Raw genomic sequence first — 22430 nt, 5'->3', positions numbered from 1 at the left:
TGAACACATTCATTAATTAATAATTAGTTTTTAGCTCAGTTATATGTATTTATTTTTGAGTACATTTTAAAATCAAATATAAATACATTAATTAATTCTGAGTTTTTAGCTCAGTTATATGTACTCATTTTGGAATACATTTAGAAATCAAATGTAAACTCATTCATTAATCAATAATGAGTTTTTAGCTCAGTTATATGTACTCATTTTTGAATACATTTAGAAATCAAGTATAAAGGCTTATTTCAAATATATGAATTGGGTCAGCTCACTTTTGAAAACATTTTGAATTCACATTCTAAGTATTGCCATGCACTTTAGTGCAATTATCATTTCAGTCATTTAAAAGTCCATAAAAATTTTTGAGTAAAGTAGTGTGAAAATAAGTGAATTTTGTGTTCTATTTTTTTAAGTGCATAATGTAAAAAAAATTCCGTAAAAATTACGGTTTTTTACCGGCAGCTGGGTTGGTTGTGCAAAACTGTAAAATTTGCGGAGAATACCCCTCAATAGAATGGTGTTTTACTATACAAGGTCAAATTTTTCCCATAAAATTTACAGAGGGGCCGTGGTAGCCCGATCGGTAGAGTGTCGGATTCGGAGCCGGAGGGCCTCGGGTTCGAACAACGCCCCCTATATCTGGAAGGCCTGCTCACGGGCCAGTCACGTGGTCAAAATGAGGCCAGTTTCTCTCGCGCCGTGACTTGACGGAAATCGGTCGGGAAAGCGCCGTGCGTACAATGTAACACGAATTTAAATATTAAATAAAAAAAAGGTGACGCATATCTTTTTTCAATTAAATCACCAATCTAATAGAATAGACAGCTTATTTCTACTTCACCTCACAAAATCACTTATTTTACTAATTTTATAAGTGAAACTTGTGCGTTTTCCAGGGCAGAAAATTAATCTTCAAATTTTTACTTTCACACGTTTTCAAAATTTCAAATAGACATCGGGGGGTTGGGGAAACTTGTACCGTAAATAATTATGAAATTATTTAGAGCGTACATTTTTTTCATGTAGGGTTATTAATAAATGAGAAATATTTTATTGAGTCTTGTTTAATTTGAAGTTTCCAAGTTTCTTTTTTCTTTTTTTCTTTTTTTTTTTTTTTTTGAAGAAATAATTATCTCTGATTTTTCAACTTAATCTGCTTTGGTAAAATGTTCTTTTGCTATAAATATCAAAATAGGCAATTAGTTGAAGACTTTTGGGTGGAACTATACAGCTTTGGCAAATTAGTATAACTACTTCAAAAGGAAAATAAATAAGTTGAGCCTACACATAAGTAAATAAATATTCCTAATATATTTTAAACAAAATATCTGTGAACAAATAAACGACTTAATTGTTTAAAGAGATTTTGCTTTTGTTCATATTGATGTAATTTTGTACTTTCACACAAGTAATCCTTTCTTGTAGAAAAAGTTCTGAAAAAAATTTTAAAAAAAAAGGAATGCTTAGCATATGTTATGCTTTCAACTACCTTATGAATGTGATACTCAAATAAAGACAATATTTTAAGCACAGTAACTTTTATTTGCACATGATAACACATACATCACATAAAAAACACCTATTACCATTTATGTTACACATGAGGTCAAACAAGAGCTAACACTAAAATTATTTAGCTATTAGGAACTCACAATCAAAAACATGAAAAATTAAGAATCACGTACAAACAGTTCACACTACATATGCAGAGGTGGTGGTCTACTATTTTACACTCATAAATTCTCATAAAGCACGGTTTAATTTAATTGACTCTTTTCTTTTTTATATACAGCATCAATAATGATTAATAATAATTAAATTTTAATTGATAAAACTTAAAATTATTAAATAAAATAGAAAAATTCAGTTTTTTTTTTTTTAAAGGGTTTAAGAAGATGTTCATTTCTCTTTGTACAATACATTAAGAAACTTCATTGTCCATAACTAATTAGAAATTAAAATTCTGCACACTTTCACAATCAGGGTTGCTAATCAATTTTGCAAGAAAAATTCCCTATGATTTCCCTGCATGAAAATGAAACATTATAAACGAGCGGACACTGATATTTGAAAAAGAACATAAATAAATTGATAATTTCACCACAGGTTTTTAAAAAAAAATCTAAATAAGTAAGGGAAAATAAATAAGAATTCATAATAACTGAAATAATAGCATGGTGATTGAATATATTCAACTTTTTACTCAAAAAAAAAAAAAAACTTCTTTTGACCATTCATTACATGGACCTAAAAGTGTGTAAGTGATCCAGAATAATGATTATTGACGACTAATTTCATACACTCAAAATTATCATGAAATTCAAGAATCTATTTTTATGATGAATATTTTAATATTTAACTTGAAAATAAAAACTTAAGCAAAATTGCCATTTTTTATTTTACTCTATTAATATTATCATTATAATTATTACTAGTAATTCATTTGTTTTTTCGAGGTTTATATATTAGGAAATTGATTTTCGCAACTTCAATTTAAGAAGAAAAAAATTCCCTGTATTTTCCAGGTTTTTGAGGAAATTTTTGAAATTCGCTGGATGGTCAGTTCTTTTTATATATATATACATATATTTGAATTCCCTATGTTTTCCCTGTTTCTTCAGGTTTCCCTGTGGCGTGGCAACCCTGACAATAATCTGCAATGTACATCACAGTGTTTCCACCTATTCCCTAGGTTGTAATTTAAAAATAGTTTAGGATAATTCAGTCAAACTTTTACATTTTAAAAGATAACTCATAGAAACAATATAAAATTGCTTATTTATTTAGTGTGGACAATTTACGTGCATCTTTCTTAAATTTTTTCAGTGTATTTTTTTCTTTTTGATCTTTTTTCATTTTTTGAAGAGAATCATTTTGTTTTTTGCAAAAGTTGTTCAAAAATATATTAATGAAAAACCATACAATTTGTTTTACAAGAAACAGAGAATCATGACTCTCACATTCATCGATACCTAGAGAAATATCATTTTCATCCAGTACATCAAGAGTTAAATATTTTACAACCTTTCTGTGATTTTGACAACTGATAAAATTTGATTCAAAATGTGTTGACAACAATTTGTTTACAACTGCATATGTGAATTGAGAAACACAAACAACTTCGGGATGTGGGTATTTCAACCCCCCACTGTCTAATTTTGATATCCAATCATTGTTTACATCCGTGTCAAGGGGCTTATCAGTGCATAAAGTTGATCGACATTGTTCACACTTTAGTTTCAATAGAACTTTATGCGCTGCATATCCACTAATGTATGTTAAAATTGGCAAACTCGATTGAGTACTTACCATTTCTTCCGGAGTGATTAGAAAACCATTAAAAAAAGGATATGAATCTGAGCTATCTTCATCTTCATCCCAATGTTTGTCCTGAAAAAAACTTAGTAACAATTCTCCACAACTTTTCGATTTTAACACAAGGGGTAAAATTGTTTGCATTCTGAATTTTGTTTCAGTGTCATAAATTTGACGTCTACTGACATTGTAATTTGACCCTGCCAATGTACGGTAAGACCCAAATCTGTCTTCTAATGAGTCTGTTTGTATTTTCCCTGGTAAAAAAAAATCGAAATTTAAAGTTTTAAAACAGTACTCGGCAAGAGCAAGCATAGTTTTTGTAGTATGGCTTATGGCTAGATGGGTTTGCTTTGTTAATCCACCAGTTGTACAATTCATTTCCTCCCATTTGTCTAACCAATTAATAAAGTTAGTTAAGAACTTATACTGAGCTGTGTCAGTATTTGGTGTGAGAGGCGTTTGGAACTTATCCCTTTTATGCTCACCCTTATACAAAGTTTTCACATTCATTATTGACCACCACTTGCAAAGAATCTGAATGTAGTCTGCTTATTGAATATGATGGTTTATATCATTTTCCTCACCAACCAGTTTAAGACCTTCAGCCACTACATTATTAAAAATTTGTAAGACCAGTTTCACATTTTGTTTCTCAAAGCTGGTTGGAGCCAATGCTTTTTCTGACAGCCCATAACCATACTTTAACAACTTTTCAGATTCAATTTCATGCAATTTTTTTAATGCATGAAAAGAAGCTGTACAAAAAGGTAGAAGGGTGTCAAAATTGGGATAGTACATGCAAGTGCCTAGATTTTTTTGATTAATCCAATTATTTCTAAGGCACTTGAGGATATGAACGGAATCAAAAGAAAAATAGAAATATTTTCCTGGACTTCCAGGATAATCATACCTAACCCGCAACTCAGGGGGAGAGGCAAACATACTAACGGCCTTTTTACTAATAGCATTATTGTCAGTGGCTACTGATATGACATTAAACCCTATGGCAGCTAAACCAATCAAGATTTTTTTTTATATATGAATGGAAATCGTCAGCATTTATGCTACGGACTGGCAAAATATGTGCCACATCTTTGTACGGAGACAATAAACTTTGGATCATAAATGTGAAAGCACTGGATGCAGCATTTGAGTCATTGTGGGACATACCAAATATTTCCCCCCCGACATAATCAAAATTAGGCTTTAAATGTATTTCATCAATCATCAAACTGATAATTTTCTCTTTCTCCTCTAAAAAAGTATATTTTTGTTTTACATAACTGAAAAAATTCTCATCATCTTGTTCACTGCAAGGATTCACATTAAATTCTGCACATATTCTTCTCAAAGTTCTCACATGAGGTAAAATAAAAACATTTGAACTTCGTAAAAATGTGTAACAATGAGGAGAAATAGACTTTAAGAGACAACAAAATACGAGAAAACTGGGAGAATACCTACGTTGCTGTTTTGTTACATTAAAGTTAGCAAACTGTTCAATTACAAAATTTAAAAACTTGATCTGTGAATCATCATTGCAACTATCTTTAAGTTTTAGGAGAAGCTGAAGAACAACATCACAAATTACTTTTGATTCATCAGAATTATTCACATCTGACTTACTTAACATTTTCAAAGAAGACAAAATTTTAAACAATATATTTGAATCATCGACTTTCATTGGAAAATCAAAAGTATCTAGTTTTTTTAACGAAAAATTTTTATGGAATACATATACATTTAAATCATTCTTTACAAGCATGCTGCACAATACCTCATGAGTTTGTGACAGATGCAACAAGAGCACGGAATCTTCTTCAGGAATGTAAGTCCAAAATTCATCAAGTTTTTGCTCTTGAAAACATTGCTTCAGTTCTTTTAAGGTAGAAAACAGAGTTTTGTTTTTATACTCATTGTCAGCAATAATACTTGCCTCTTGAGCTTTTTTAAAGAGAGATTCCTCTAATCTCTTACGTTTTTTAGAAGGAGATTCTCGTGCAGGTGTGACTGATGGCTGGAGGTAAGATGGACAGTTACCCGGCAAAAATACAGGAATCGCTCCGTCTCTTAAACGAGGATGTTTTAGTTCACTCTTGAGAAGTCTCATCGACTTTTCATCGAAGAATTCTGCTTCATGAAGAATGTCTTCTTTGCGAAAATGTAATTCACATACCTAAGGAATAGAAAACTCATCAATAAAAAAACATATGCAAAAAAAATATTGAATGTTAAGAAAAGCGTTTAACTGAAAATGATAAAACTCAACGATATTGAACTGTATTTTTCTACTTAAAATCGGGCAGATAGGTGCAGAAAAAGATTTTAAAAAATCTTTCTGCAATAATAATTATCTGTCATCTTATAGATATGCGACAGGCGTCTCAGCATTGCATTGTTTACCTGATATCGATTGTTGCATGATTTTTAAAATTGCAACATTGTTTAACAAAATTATTACTTAGCGAAAAATAATTATGTTTCACTTTCAAATATATTTTGTTGATATGATCAACTATATTTGTTAGAACACCAGTGACATAGCCACGGGGGTCCAGACCTTTCTCCTAAAATGAGTAAGAAAATTCAAAAATAAAAGTGTCCACTCTTTTAATATTTTCCTATCGCATGCATAAGATATGGAAATCAAATCTGAGCGCATACATTCCCCAACTCTTAAATTTTGTTATAAAAAACAAGTTTCACAAAAAAAAAAGAAGACGTAATTGGTGTAATATAGTTTAGCCTTGCATATTTAATTATTTCATCAAATGTTACTTTTAATACAATTGTAAGTGAACGTGACTTTAGATTTTTAATATTGTCAGAACGACTTAAGATGAGATAAATGTTGTAACGTAAAACTGGTTCCCAAATTCATCTAAAATAAAATGCATATTAAACGTCAAGGAGTCTCAATACATTATATGACATGGTGGCAGCTGAAAACGAACCTAAATTCAGCGATTTTGGCATGATAAAGGTTAGTAGTTATGCAATATAATAAAAGGTCAGTTAATAGATATATTCTGGCTATTGTGAAACTGAGTGTTACGTCACGCATGAAATGTCTATTTCATTTATTTTCTTTATTTTTCTATTTTTAGTGTTTTACGTTTGGCAACGTTGGTTGTGAGAGTAATTCAAAAATATGGTCGAGTTCGCTTGAAATGCAAAGTTTTAATGGTGGAAATAAATGTCTCGTTGAAATTAGCTTAATATTACTGATTATTTTAAACTGATCAATCATTACAACGCCTGTATTATTTATTAGGGTGATGGTATCATCAGTTTAGAAAGCGTTTTCATGTAACAACTGGCGTCCGTGACAGGACTGTTGTTCTGGATTGATATTTTGAATTCAGCATATTGGAATGGAGCTGAATAATTTAAAGAAGCTTCGCAAAGCTATTCGGTCTTCTTTCACGAGAATTGTTTCAAGAATAAAAATTCAGCTGGAATCTGCCGAGGCAGATAAACATGAAGTTCAAGTGGCTTTGACATTATTAGAAAACAAATGTGCTGAGTTAAAAGACATTAACGAAAAGATTTTAACGCTGCTTCTAAACGTTGAAGACGCAGATTTAAAAGAAGAAATGCAAGCTGTAGAAGAATACGATTCAAATTTTGTTGATATTCACACGAAAGGTATGTCAATTATTAATGTGCCTTTATTAGTAAATGAAAGCAGTGATACATTTTCTGAAAATAAGAATAAGCGGAAATTCAAATTACCTAAGCTAGAATTCAGAAAATTTGGCGATGATATTAAAGAGTGGCTTCCCTTTTGGAGCCAATTTCAGAAAATTCATGACGATTGTGATATTTCGGAAGATGATAAATTTCAGTATCTCATTCAAGCCACTGTCAAGGGTTCCAGAGCCCGAGAAGTAGTGGAAAGTTACCCACCCATTAAAGATAATTATTGTAAAGCCATTGACAGTTTAAAATCAAGATGTGGGAGGGAAGATCTCTTAGTTGAAATATACGTAAGAGAATTGTTGCAATTGATAATCTCAGTACACCAAACACGTCAGAACATTTCTTATTCGTCTTTATATGATAAATTAGAGTCGTATTTGCGTGCACTTGAAACATTAGGTGTCACTACAGATAAGTGTGCATCTATGTTATTTCCTTTGGTAGAGTCATGTTTTAATGAAGATTTTTTGAAAGCATGGCATCGTAACGTAACTTTGGAGTCAAAAGATGATTCGAAAACACGTCTTGATAGTCTAATGAAGTTCTTGAAATCCGAGGTTGAAAACGAAGAAAGTATTAACCTGGCAGTATCTGGTTTTGGTTTACTTAGAAATAAAAGTTCTAAGGAAAATATAGAAAAGAAGCGGATTAATTTAAACACTTATAAGGACAAAATTCATACTGCATCTGCGTTGACTGCCAGCACTCATACAACTGATTTTAAAAGATGCGCATTTTGCGATGGTAGACATTTGAGTTCGAATTGCTTCTCAGCTCAAAAAATGAATTTAGTTGAAAAACGGAAAATATTGAAGGATAAGGGTTGTTGCTATCTATGTTTAAAACCTGGTCACCAAGCAAAATTGTGTAGAAGCTATTTTAAGTGTACTAATTGTAATAAACGACATTTGACGATAATGTGCGATGAGTTTAAATCTGACACATACAGGCAACAACAAGAAATGAAAGAAACGGCAGTTGAAGAAAAATCAAAAGATGTTACCATGACAACCATGAGTAAAAGTCCAAGAGTTATTTTGCCTACGTTAAAAGTGAAGTTGGTCTCCACTTCCGGCCATAAAGAGATAGAAGTGAATGCTATTTTAGATACTGCATCGCAGCATTCGTATATTTTGAAGGATTTGGCGGCGAAATTAAATTATGAAAAAATTCGTGATGAAGTTGTAATTCACTCTTTATTTGGCGGTATCGAAACTGAACAACGACAGCAAAATTGTTACAGAATAAGGCTAAGAAAATTGGATGATACATTTACTTGTAATTTTGAAGCTTTAGATCAAGACATGATATGTAGTAATTTAAGTCCAGTCAAAAATGGACCTTGGCTGAATGAGCTAAAGAAGTTACATGTTTCTCTTACCGATGTTGATGAGAATCCTAAAGCAATTCATGTACTAATTGGCGCCGATGTATATGGGAAACTCGTAACTGGAAAACATGAAGTTTTACCGTGTGGCCTAGTAGCCATAGAAACTTTTTTAGGATGGACATTACTTGGGAAGTCACCCGAAATAGAACGAAATACCAACACAGCGATGTTGGTTACATCACTTTTTATTAAAGAAGCTGATATTTCAGACTTATGGAAATTGGATTTGATTGGCATTAAAGATCCAATTGAAAGACTCTCAAAATCTGAGCAAGAAGCTATTGCTAAAAATCACTTTCTTGAAACTGTTAAATTTACTGACAATCGTTATGAAATTAGTCTCCCTTGGTTAGAAAGTTGTGCACCTTTACCTGACAACATAGATCTGGCAAAAAGGCGATTAAATAAAGTAACTGAAAAACTTCTATTCAGCAATCATTATGATGCATATGAAGATATTTTCCATCAATGGTTGGAAGACGGCATGATAGAAGATGTTCCGGAAACAGAAATTAGTTCGTTCGGAAACTATTTACCTCATAGACCGGTGTTTAAAGAAAGTGCCACAACTCCTATTCGGCCAGTTTTTGACGCATCTGCTCGGATGGCCAACCAGCCCTCATTAAATCAATGTTTACAATTTGGTCCAAACTTAATCGAAAACATCCCAGATATATTAATGAGATTTCGCATGAAGAAAATTGGAATAGTAGCTGATATAAAGAAAGCCTTCCTCCAAATCGGTGTGTGCAAAGATGACAGAAACTACTTGCGTTTCTTGTGGTGGAAAAATAAAGATTGTAAAGAGTATAGAATGTTTCGCCACAAAAGATTAGTGTTTGGAGTGAAAAGCAGTCCTTTTCTTCTTGAAGCCGTTCTGAACTTTCACATACAAAGCTATGCTGAATCCTGCCCTGTTGTGGCTTCTATTCTTACAAAAGGATTTTATATGGATAATCTCGTCACCAGTATAGATAGTGAAGAAGAAGTGAAACTGTTTGTTGATGGAGCCAATGAGTTGATGCTTCGAGGTGGCTTTGAACTTCGGTGCTGGGAAAATTCGTCATATGGCAAAGAAGATGAAACAGCAGATGACTCTAATGTTCTAGGTATGAAATGGGATAGCTCGTCTGATGTTCTTAGAGTTAACATGACATGGTTTGATGAAGTTAACTTAGAGACAATTTCGAAACGAGCTTTACTGTCGACAGCACATAAAATATTTGATCCGATGGGGTTTGTTACACCCGTGACACTTTGCCCAAAGCTCTTGTTGCGAGAAGCATGGCAACAAGGTTTAAACTGGGATGAGGAAATAGCAGAGGATTTGAGAAAGAAATTTCTAACCTGGTTTGATTGCCTAAAAGATCTCAATTCAATTAGTTTTCCTAGGTGGATAAAATTTCCTTTAACTGACACTCATTCATGTTCTCTGCATACGTTTTGTGATGCAAGTAAAGATGCATATGCAACTGTTGTCTTCTTAAGAGTGCAAATAGAAGATAATGTAGACGTTTATATCTTAGCTTCAAAATCTCGCTTAGCTCCGACGAAAGGTGCGACCATTCCTAGATTAGAACTTTTAGCGGCTCTGATTGGAGCGCGATTAACAAAACACATCATTGATTCATTGGGTTGCACAAGTATTAAAGTGAATTACTGGAGTGATTCGACAACGGTACTCACGTGGATAAGCAAAGAGGAAAATTGGTCCATCTTTGTCAAAAATAGAATTGATGAAATTAGAAAATTAACTTCCACGACATGTTGGGGATATGTACCAAGCGAAGACAATCCTGCCGATTTACCTTCAAGAGGTTGCAATGCGAGTTCCTTTTTAAAAGGCAGATGGTGGGAGGGGCCACATTGGATGAAAGATCCGATTGAAAATTGGCCATGATCCCTTGTAAATTTTCCGCTTATTGACGAAGAGCAAGTTATTAAAGAGAAGAAAAAATGTCCAGTTTTGTTAACTACCGCAAAAATAATGAACAAATCAGATTGGATGCATCGCTACTTTTCAGACTATAAACAGATAGTTCGTTTAGTGGCATGGATTCTTCGCTTCAAACATAATTGTTCAGTTAAACAAAATTTAAGATTGTGTGGAGAGTTGAATTCTCACGAATTTATCGAAGCTGAAACGAGAATTGTAAAAGTAGTACAAGAAGAATCATTTTGTGAAGAAGATAGAAAGATACGCAATCTCGAAACATTTAAAGATAGTAAAGGTGTCATACGTGTTAGAACAAGGATTTTGTACCGAGATGACACAGACGATTTTCTTATGCCAGTACTACTTCCATCAGAACACGAAGTCACAAAAAGACTTATTTTGTATGAACACAAAAGCAACTGTCATGCTGGTACACAGGTTCTTTTGAATATATTGAGAGAGAAATATTGGGTCCTAAATGGTAGGAAAACTATTAGGAAAATTTTATCGAAATGCGTTACTTGTTTAAGACACAAGGCAAAGTGTCTTCAGTCAGACCCGACACCTCTTCCAGCCGATAGAACAAAAGATGCAGCCGTTTTTCAGATCACGGGAATAGACATGGCAGGTCCAGTTTTTATAAAAGAAAAGCAGAAAATCTGGATAATAATATTTACATGCGCAGTCTATAGAGCGGTGCATTTAGAATTGGTGAATTTTGCATCTACTGAGAGTTTTCTGATGGCCTTTAAGAGATTTATGTCTCGACGTGGTAGAGTGTCTGTGGTATATTGCGACAACGGCCCAAATTTCGTCGGTGCGGCTAATGCACTAAAGCTTATTGATTGGAACCAAGTCCTAAAGTCTGGAGCCGTGCAGACTATTGTATGGAAGTTTAATCCCCCTGCTGCCCCATGGTGGGGCGGTTGGTGGGAGAGGCTCATTAGAATTGTTAAAGATCTTTTAAAGAGAGTCTTAGGAAAAGCATATTTGACATATGAAGAAATGTCAACAATATTAACCGACTGTGAAAGGATCGTTAACGCGCGACCAATGACTTATGTTTCTGAAGGTGATAGTTTAAGACCTCTATCCCCAGCAATGTTTTTGCATGACATTAAAGAGACTAGTTTACCAGATATAGAAGTTTTAGACCAGAAATCACTGAGTAGAAGAGTGAAGTACAGACAAAGAATTTTAAATGATCTAAAGAAAAGATTCAGATCAGAATATCTCGGACAGCTTGTACAGAAACCTAAAATCAAAAATCTACGTTCCCTTCGAATCGGGGAAATAGTACTGATCGGAAGCGATAATGCTAAACGTGTTGATTGGCCTTTAGGAAAAATTACCGAAATTATCCCTGGCAAAGACAACAAATCTCGACTTGTAAGGGTGAAAACCGAACGTTCAACATTTCTTAGACCCATTCAACGAATATTTCCGTTGGAAATACCGTCAATAGATGACTTGCCTGTTGACGAGATTGCTGCTGCAGATAAACCATCACGATCAGCAGGAATCAAAAGTTCAACCTTAGTTCCTGAGAGGGAAGTCAAGACTGTGAATCGAAGACTTACGCTACAAGAAGTGGTAGAGTTGTTCGAAAACTTCAAAAATTGGACTTATAGACATACATTAAGAACTTTAAAGTTAATAACAATTTAATGGTTTTATATGTTGAGTTGCTCCTAACTCAAGGTGGGAGAATGTTACGTCACGCATGAAATGTCTATTTCATTTATTTTCTTTATTTTTCTATTTTTAGTGTTTTACGTTTGGCAACGTTGGTTGTGAGAGTAATTCAAAAATATGGTCGAGTTCGCTTGAAATGCAAAGTTTTAATGGTGGAAATAAATGTCTCGTTGAAAGTAGCTTAATATTACTGATTATTTTAAACTGATCAATCATTACAACGCCTGTATTATTTATTAGGGTGATGGTATCATCAGTTTAGAAAGCGTTTTCACGTAACACTGAGTTTTTAATGCTTGATTAAAGATTAGTATACCTAAAAAATGGAGTTGAAAGCACCTTCAAGTATGAAATTATCCGGCAATTTGTCCGAGAACTGGAGTAAATTTAAGCAACGTTTTATGCTTTATTTGGAGGCATCCGATAAAATAAGGAAACCAGATAAAATGAAAGTAGCTTTATTATTAGGAATAATGGGCGAAGAATGTATAGACATATTTAATAGCTTCAAACTTAGTGAAGCAATTGGAAATAATTTCAACGAAGTTTTAAATGCTTTCGACAATTATTTTCAGCCAAGGACAAATACTGTGATTGCACGTTATAAATTCTTTAATAGCAGGCAGAAGGAAGGTGAATCTGTTGACTCATTTGTCACAAATCTGAAAAATTTATCGAAAGACTGTTGCTTTGAGAACCAAGAGGACAGTTTAATTCGAGATTTATTAGTAATCGGTGTACGAGATTCCGCGATGAAGGAAAAATTGCTCATGGAAACCGAGCTATCTTTGGGAAAAGCTATAGAGTATTGTAGGGCAAAAGAAGCCAGTACTAAACAAATTCAGATTATGAGTGAACATTTGGACTGTAATCCGAAAGACATAGATGCTGTTAAGGATAAAAATAAACACGGGAAAGTTTTTAATAGACATAAGGGAAATAATGACAGCTATCGCAAAATGGACAAAAGTTGTTCCAAATGTAAAACAGTTCATGATTACGGAAAATGCCCGGCATATGGAAAAAAGTGCTATAATTGTTCTCTTTTGAACCATTTTTCCGATGCATGTAAAATAAAGAAAAAGAAGAAAATAAATGAACTTAACAGTAATGATAATTTTTCGACATCAAATGAAGACGAAGACAATTCAGTTAAACTAGACTCAGTAAAGTGTCAAATTAATACTTTAAAGTCTGAATGGAGAGAAAATGTTTGCATAAATAATAAAGAAATATCTCTCAAAATTGACACTGGAGCCGAGGTTAATGTTTTGCCTTTCAGGATCTTTAAAGATGTGAAGAAAAAAGAGAGTTTAGAAGAAACAGGGAGAAAGTTAACATCATACACGGGGCATCAACTGAAAGTTATAGGAACCTCTAAACTGATGTGTAAATTTAAAAATAAATCAGAATTGATTGAATTTTTTATTGTTGACCAAGAGTCAAGTGCATTATTAGGAATTGAAGCTTGTGAAAAAATGGGATTTGTTCATAGAAAGTCATCAGTTCATGTTGATTCTGTGCTTGGTAAGGATATTGTTAAAGATTTCCACGATGTGTTTACTGGAAAATTGGGTAAATTACCATATGTGTATAAAATCAAGCTTGATGCCAGCGCTGAACCCAAAATTTCAGCTCCGAAAATAATTCCATATTCACTAAAATTGAAAGTGAAGCGTGAACTCGATAAAATGGTAGACCAAGGTGTCATTGAAAAGGTTGTTGAACCGACTGATTGGGTACATCCTATAGTGATAGTTCAGAAACCAAATAATCAAATTAGAATTTGCATGGATCCTAGGATGTTAAATAAATACGTTAAACGAGAACACTATCCTATTCCTACACAACAGAGCTTATTTTCTCAGATTGAAGGAGAATTCTTTACAGTTCTGGATGCATCTTCAGCATTTTTACAGATATCCTTAGATGAAGAAAGTTCAAATTTATGTACAATTGCCACTCCATTTGGGAGGTTCAGGTTTCGTAGATTACCTTACGGCTTATCGAGCGCCCCTGAAGTATATCAAAATACGATAGAATCTATTTTTAGAGATTTGGAGGGTATACTTGTCTATATTGATGATATCTTAGTTTTTGGTAAAACTGAAGAAGAACATGATAGACGACTCAAAGCAGTTTTAAACAGAGCCAAAGAAGCTGGTTTGAAACTCTCCCAAGAGAAAAGTCAAATTAAACAAAAGTCTGTTAAATATTTAGGATATAACTTAACTAATGAAGGAGTTTCAGTTAATGACGATAAAATTAAAGCTATTGTTGATTTCAAAGCACCTACTAATAAAACAGAATTGCAGAGATTTTTAGGAATGATTACATACCTAGGAAAATTCATCGAAAATCTCTCAGACAGAACAGGAATATTGAGAAAACTACTGAGTAAGAAGAGTGAATTTGTTTGGACTAGTAATGAACAAAAAGTGTTTGAAAATTTGAAGAAATGTGTATCCATTGCACCGGTTTTAGCGTACTATAATCCTGATTTAAAATCTACTGTCTCTGTTGATGCTAGCCAATACGGCTTAGGAGCAGTTTTACTACAAGGAGACCACCCAGTTTGCTATGCATCGTGTGCGCTTAATGACACACAGAAAAGTTACAGCCAAATAGAGAAAGAACTTTTAGCTGTCGTGAATGGTTGTAAGAAATTTCACTACTTTATATATGGTACTGATACAGTTGTGGAGACAGATCACAAGCCTCTTCTTGGTTTGTTGAAAAAACCAATTGAAAATCTTTCGGAAAGATTGCAAAGAATGCTTTTTGAACTTTTAAAATACAGAATTAAACTTGTATATGTCCCAGGGAAGAAACTTTATGTAGCAGATGCTCTATCTAGAAGTCCTACTAAGGTCTATGCAGACACAAGTTTCTTGGAGGGAGGAGCTGCAACTGTACATACGATTCTATCAACAACAGATGAACGAACAGCTGAAATGCAAAATGCTGTAAAGGAGGATGAAGATCTATCCAGATTAAAGTTGTTAATACAAAATGGATGGCCAAAACAGTATAGTCAAGTTCCAGAAAAACTAAGACCTTATTGGAATTTTAAAGAAGAGTTACATGATAGTAATGACTTGATTTTTCTTGGACATAGACTTGTTGTGCCAAAGACCATGCAATCCTACGTGTTATCTAAATTGCATTCTGCACACCAAGGTATCACTACATGTCAAAATAAAGCTAAAGTGTCTTTGTACTGGCCGAAAATGAATGAACATATTAAAGATTACGTGGAGCGATGCCAAGTCTGCCAAGAGCGCCAAACTGCAAATCAGAAAGAAACGTTAATGCCTTATGATATTCCAAAACTGCCTTGGGAAGAAGTTGGCGTAGACTTTATGTATTTGGATGGAGATAACTTCTTACAAGTAATAGATTACCATTCAAAATTTATAGAGTTGAGGAAGCTTAACGCGAAAACAGCTACATCAGTGATCGGTGCACTTAAACAAATATTTCGTACACATGGAATTCCACAGAAAATACATTCAGACAATGGCCCACCTTTTGACAGCCGAGCATATTTATCATTTTTGAAATCTTATGATATTCAACCTATAACATCATCTCCTAGATATCCAAGATCTAATGGAATGATTGAAAGATCAATAGGGACAATGAAAAACATCCTTTTGAAAGTCAAAGCTTCTGGAGGCGATCCTAATTTAGCAATCTTGGAGTACAATAACACGCCAAAATTTAAATTGCCTTCTCCAGCAGAAATGTTGATGGGAAGACGCTTAAGGTCAGTGGTACCCCAGAAGACAATTTTACTAAAGCCTTTATTTTCCACTAGAAGCACCATTCAGCAACTCAAGGAAAATCAAAACAAGCAAAAATATTATTATGATTTTTCAACAACGAAATTAAAATCTTTAAATGTAAAAGATCCAGTGTATCTACAAATAGATCATCGTAAATGGATACCAGGAACAATTATAGAGAAACACAGCAAAAGATCTTATTTAGTAAAGTCCGCAGAAGGAACTGTATATCGCCGTAATAGAATACACTTAAGACCAAGAAAGTTAAACGATTCCACCCCAGTGAAACAAGCTGTTCCAGTTACTCCTAAAATGGCGAGACCCAAACGAGCAATTAGACCGCCAATTCGTTTTAAAGACTATGATTGACTTTTTATTTTGCTTTGAAACTTTAAGCCAAATTTGAATTTTTAATTTTCCTTTTTACGTTTTATTTTATTGTTTCATTGAAAAGAAAGGGCGTGTAATATAGTTTAGCCTTGCATATTTAATTATTTCATCAAATGTTACTTTTAATACAATTGTAAGTGAACGTGACTTTAGATTTTTAATATTGTCAGAACGATTTAAGATGAGATAAATGTTGTAACGTAAAACTGGTTCCCAAATTCATCTAAAATAAAATGCATATTAAACGTCAAGGAGTCTCAATACATTATATGACAATTGGGTTGTGCTTTTCCTATGAAAAAATGCCAAATGTCTTCGAAGAAGAGCATCGATTTGGATTAAAGATGCATCAAGTTTAAAATAGAAAAATTTTGAACTATTTTATGAAGTGTAAATGCATTTCCATTTAACATAGTAAATTTATCTATATATTAAGTATACTTATCAATTTAATTTAAAATAAATAATAAACCATTTCAAAAAAAGCAAAAAAATAAATAAATAAAATAATATAGTAAATGGGTAATTTGCTTTATGTTTGTCTGCAAGTAAAAACTGATGTTTATTATTATTAGTTGCATTCTGTTACTTACTTTATTACTTTTCATTCTTTCATATTTTATTTTCATATTGGTATGTAGGTTCTATAGACCGCTGAGCAAACTCTTGTATTTAGATATCATAGCTACTTTATCATTATTAGCTGCATTCTGTTCATTACTTTATTATTTTTCATTCTTTCATATTTTATTTTCATATTGGTCCCCCGACACGACGACGCTTGGATATATTACTGCTATTATTTATAAGGCAATTTATCAGAAACCTCAAAAGCCGATAAATATATTATTTTAAACATTTTTTAGTCGGGTATTTGTAGTCCTTTATTTTAGTTTTATTTAAGGTTTTTTTAAGTCGGGGGTTTTTTAAATTTTTAATTTTACTTTCATTTAAAGTTTTTTTCAGTAGGCGATTTTTAAAATTTTTAATTTAATTTTTATTTCATGCTTTTTAAAGGCCAGAATTCAAACTTTCCCGGACGTGAAATTGTAACACGAGATTCTGTGCCACTGAATCTGCGTATTCTGACAATAGTTGCAATTCAAGTTATTGCTAACCGTAGTATGCAAGTTATTGCTCACCGTGATATGTAACTTATTGCTCACCGTATGCAACATAGTGTTGGAAAAAGGTTTTGTTCACCGTGCAATTCGTAATTATGTTGCACAAAGTTATTGTAAATACGCGATCGTAATATACAGTCGGACCTCCATATATCGAAGTAGCAAATTGCCGGGAAAAAATTAGATATATAGAAACGATCTTATTTTAACATAAAAAACTTCTAAATCATTCAAACGTGCATGAAACCCAATTTATAATTTAAACGAGCATTAAATGAAAGATAACAATAAAAATATTAATTTTGCAGAAATTACATTTTTGCGCCTTCATACATCTTCATTCTTCGGCAAATCAACTTGATCTGTAACATTAGGGGATTTTCGTTTCGACAATGGAATCGAGTGAAAAGCAAAAAATCAATCTACTTAACTTGAATGATTTTTACTGAAGCTAAAAAGACTAGGAATGATACTCAACAGACAAAAGGGATAGCTTGAAACTGATTTTACAGTGATACTGGTTACAACTAAGATTTGAAATAAACTTGAGGGAATGTAAGAACTCAAGAACGGAACAACGACCGAACTACACAGTCCTAAACCCCAGATTCCTCAAGTTTTGTAGCAACCTTTAGTGAACATAATTTTCTCCGCTAAGCTTCATTTTTCATGATACGAACAGTCTAAAGCAGAGAAAAACCTACGAGTATCTCGAAAAAAATTTCGATATATAGAGATTTTTTCGATATATAGAAACAACTTTTCTATGTAATGAACATAGAAATTTGCTGGGATTTCGATATATAGAAAATTTCGATATGTGGAAGTTCGATATATGGAGGTCCGACTGTAGTTATTGCTCACCGTATGTAATATAGAATTGAAAAAATGTTTTTCCCCGTACATTTTGTAATTAGAGTTGTAATATTCTGTTGTAAAAAAGTTTTTGCTCACTGTGCACTTCAAAATTATGAAACACAAAGATAATATAAATATGTGATTGTAAAATCGTTATTGCTCACCGTAGAATGACTGTTATGGCTCACCGTATGTGATGCAGTACTATTTATAAATTATTGCTTACTGTGCATTTCATAACTTATAGACGCAGTGAAAGGTTTTTTTGTAAATTGCATAATGCATCATTCAAAAAATGAAGATCTTTTTCACAGGAGGTGAAAAACATCTCGGCTCTTTTATGTAAATGCAACTTCTATCCAAAACCAATGTATGTATGACGTTTTTTATATCTCACCATGCATTTATCAATTTTTTAGAAGTATTTAACAGTTTATTTGTAAATTGCACAATGCAGCATTGATGTCTCTCAAGTTTCTGTAAAAATGTAAAATTTTCTTTAAAAACGAAGTTCTATTTTCACAAAGAGTATGAAGCTTCTCAATGGCGGGAAGCACCATGGTCTTACATGTAAATACTAACATTATCCCTAAGTAATCCTTCTATATTGTTTATTATTGTTCACCATGCATTTCATAATTTATACAAGTAACTCATGATGTATTTGTTGATGATACATGCATGATTAATAATCAAAAATTATTGTAAAAATGTGAAGTTTACTTTAAAACTGTTAGAGAAAAGCATTTCTCTCTCTCTCTCTCTCTCTCTCTCTCAGCTCTTACATGTAAATGCAATTCCTATCCATAATAATTGAGTATATAATGTTTTTAATTGTTAACTATGTATTGATTAATTTATAGGAGTAACTTAATAGTTTGCTTGTCAATTTAACATTACGGTATTAATTTTTCATATTGTAAGCAAATATAGTCTCGTTATGGAGAACTTATTATCAAGTGGAATGAATAAATATCCTACTGCTGTTATAGTTGTAGTTATTTTTGCCCATAATTCCTTCGTTTTGTATTTAAACTGAACTTTTAAATATTTTTAAGAGGGTTATTTGATATTTAAATTGTTTAATTTAATATTTTTTTAGAGTTTGTTTTCCATTTTGATACATTTTGTATTCTTGTTACACAGAATGTTTTGAATAAAAATTAAGAATTAAATTTTAAATTTCATCACCACTAATTTCAGCAAAATTTGACAAGCAGATACGCGTTTTATTTATTTACGCGAGGGAGCAAAGCTTAGGATTGCGGGGGGGGGGGCATTCCCTCGACCCGATTGAACATTACTAAAATCTAGCAAACCTGTGCATGGCCGAGTGAATCATACTAAAGATTTGGAAATCTTATCAATAGTTATGTAACGATAAATGATTAATATGTTCACTGAAATATGTTGAATTCAAATCCGTATTTCTTGTTACTTTTCGGCAAAAAGGTTTTTATATTAGTGGTATTTCGAAAGAAAAAATATTTTTGCAGTGAAACACACAAGTGTTCCAAAAATGTATTCATGCAACGATTTATGCTTGAAGAGAACCTAATTTCTTCCATAGCTGTTTGTGCAAGATGTTGCTTTCGCTTTTTTTTTTTCAAATTCAATCAAAGAGTAAAATATAAATAATAAAATTTACGAAACTCGTTATGAACTTTCCTTTCACAGTTTGAAAACATATCCACATAAAATATAACGTTTAAAAAATGTTCCGAGAACAGTCGGATGTTGAATGTTCTATCGAGCAATTTAGGCAAGTAATTTTTGAGTAATTTAGATACAACCCTTCAATTATTATCCTTACTACGATAATAAAGGTTACGAAGCTCGTTATGAACTTTCTTTCACAGTTTGAAAACATATATATCCACATAAAATATAATGTTTAAAAATATGTTCCGAGCACAGTCGGATGTTGAATGTGCTATCGAGCAATTTAGGCAAGTAATTTTTGGGTAATTTAGATACAACCCTTCATTTATCATCCTTACTATGATAATAAAAGTAAAACTTACTTTCAAAGTTCGATGAAAACTCTTCCAATTTCCAATCTTCTAGTTTTTTCTTGACGAACAGATCAGCCATCTCGATCGCTCCGCAAGACAGCACGAAAAACGCGCCGAAAGCGTATAAACATTGTCGACACTTGTTCACGCTCTTGAGCGACGCGTAGCATGTGCAATAAGAAAAGAGTTCGAAGCTCGCGAGTTTTATTCTTGGAAGTCACGCTTATTATATTTCCTATTTATACATGAATATTTATTAAACCATGTTCTTGAAACGTTAGCTGCAGTATTAAATGATTGTATGCATCTTTATTCATGAATTAGTGTTTGATAATGTGTTGTATTCTTATATGATGACTTGGGTATGTTCGTATATGATGACTCGTATTTCTCGTATGTTTGTATTTGATGCCACATTTACTCATTTTTGAATCAATTGTATTCAAAAAAAATGAATACATTCAGAGTTTCATTTTTGAATACATTTTTTTTAACAGTGTAGTAATGCCGAAACATGTGTCTGCAGCAATCTGCAGTTTGTTCTTTTTGACGTTGTTATTTCTTACTTTAGTTGTCATACAATATTTGAATGTTTGCGATAGTTAAGTTTAGTTTAATAGTTAGTTTAAAATATATTTCACGAGAAAAATACGGAAGTAAAAATTACATACGATTACAAACTAGCAAGAAAAACATAACTTGCCACCACAAAACATGAAAAGGAACATTGCTCTTAAAGTTTAGCTAAAGTATAGGACTGGTACTGCCATAACTTGAGAATTTTTCAAGATTTTGAATTTGAAGTTAGCTTTGTAAATCATGCCCCGTGTCCATATGTGCCCCTCCCTCTTTTCCCTACCTTGTTCTGTATGCAAGTCAAAGATTCTGAGTGCAACAATTCTCTTGCTTTGGGGAATGTTCTTCGCGCAATGTTTCCATTTGCCGATGATCTTCACGAACTCCAACACCTGCTCCTGAGAACAGACTAACACCTTTTCGTTTCATCAATTAAATTTACTTGCCATATGGCCAGAATTTTATTTTAGACTACTCTGCTACTTGACATAAATAATGTAATTTTTTTGCGCATACCAGACTAAAATACGTTCTTCTATGAGTTTTTCTTAAGACACCTCACCCTCGACCTCTACACAGAGTATTGTTACATTAACACATTCGTACACGGAATTACAAACACCATTCCGTTTTAATTGGCAGCCATTTTAAGGATGAATTGTGCTGTAAAAGAAAAACAAAAGATTCCATCAGTCAGTGAGTCCAATACAGTACCTTAAAATAAATATTTCCGAGCAGTAAAAATGTTACTTTGCTTGTGTAATTTCGAAAAGAAGAAGATTTATCTTATTCGTCCATAAAGTCTTTTAATGAGTTTGCTACAAAACACTAATTCGTCCTACGGTTGAATGCATGTAAAGGATTTAAAATAGACTCTTCCAGATTCGTTATATCTCTTCAAGCGAGATTGTATCATTCGCATAGTAATGACAGGCATTTTAGTGAAACTTTTTTTAATCTCTGTTTTCAAGCAAGACAAGGTTTTCGCGGACAAAAGAATGTTATCTTGTTTTCCATGAACCAAGTTTGAATGTATATCTAAATTTTTATGAATGTATATCTAAAGTGGAAACATTTCTCGCTATAAAAAAAAGGAAATGATTGTTAAAAGTAAAGGCATGTGTTCCGTTCTATTTCAAGGAATTGTGATGGACACAAAATTTTTGAAAGTTGTGAAAAAGTCAGAGATGAATTCGTTCCGGATGTTCATCAACAACGACCACGGATGAAAATATGTACTTGAAAGCATGAATTCATTGTGTGTGTTGAGTGTTCCTTGAAAAGCGCAATGAATCAACATTCTAGAAAGTATGTTCCAGGAATTATTTGCAATTGCAAAAATAAGGCGAGGCCGCTCTCCAGTCTCTTGGCCCAATATTCAAAGGTGTATAGTATCTTCTCTCCGGCTTTTAGTTCTGTTTTGACTTTCCTCAACTTATTATTATCCCCTAACTTAAAAACTGATATGAAATAGCAGTTTTTCTCATTTGGAGGCATTTGACGAATACTTCCGCTAAGGCTCTGAGAGATATTTCGTGAACGATTAACCGTGACTTCTTTAATGCCTATCAGTATAACTGGCACTGATAGAATGACTCAAAAAAAAAAAAAAAAAAAACGCTGTTTTGGTTGCATAAT

At 32.8% G+C, this 22430-nt stretch overlaps 3 protein-coding genes across 3 annotated transcripts; all 3 read left to right on the top strand.

The window, feature by feature from the left end:
- Window positions 1-6692: 6692 nt before the first annotated feature.
- On the top strand, window positions 6693-10310 carry LOC129222571 (uncharacterized). The gene has a single exon (XM_054857087.1). The coding sequence runs from the start codon at window positions 6693-6695 to the stop codon at window positions 10308-10310; it is 3618 nt and encodes a 1205-aa protein (XP_054713062.1).
- An 87-nt stretch (window positions 10311-10397) lies between these two features.
- Window positions 10398-12014, top strand: LOC129222570 (uncharacterized). Its single transcript, XM_054857086.1, has one exon. It carries the CDS (start codon window positions 10398-10400, stop codon window positions 12012-12014), a length of 1617 nt encoding a protein of 538 aa, XP_054713061.1.
- Window positions 12015-12364: 350 nt separating this feature from the next.
- Window positions 12365-22021, top strand: LOC129222569 (uncharacterized protein K02A2.6-like). Its single transcript, XM_054857085.1, has 3 exons — window positions 12365-13010; window positions 13482-15810; window positions 21859-22021. Exons 1-3 carry the CDS (start codon window positions 12365-12367, stop codon window positions 22019-22021), a joined length of 3138 nt encoding a protein of 1045 aa, XP_054713060.1.
- The last annotated feature ends 409 nt before the right edge of the window (window positions 22022-22430 follow it).

This window comes from Uloborus diversus, chromosome 5 (assembly GCF_026930045.1).
Source record: "Uloborus diversus isolate 005 chromosome 5, Udiv.v.3.1, whole genome shotgun sequence".
NCBI lineage: Eukaryota > Metazoa > Arthropoda > Arachnida > Araneae > Uloboridae > Uloborus > Uloborus diversus.
This window is presented reverse-complemented; position numbering and strand designations above follow the sequence as displayed.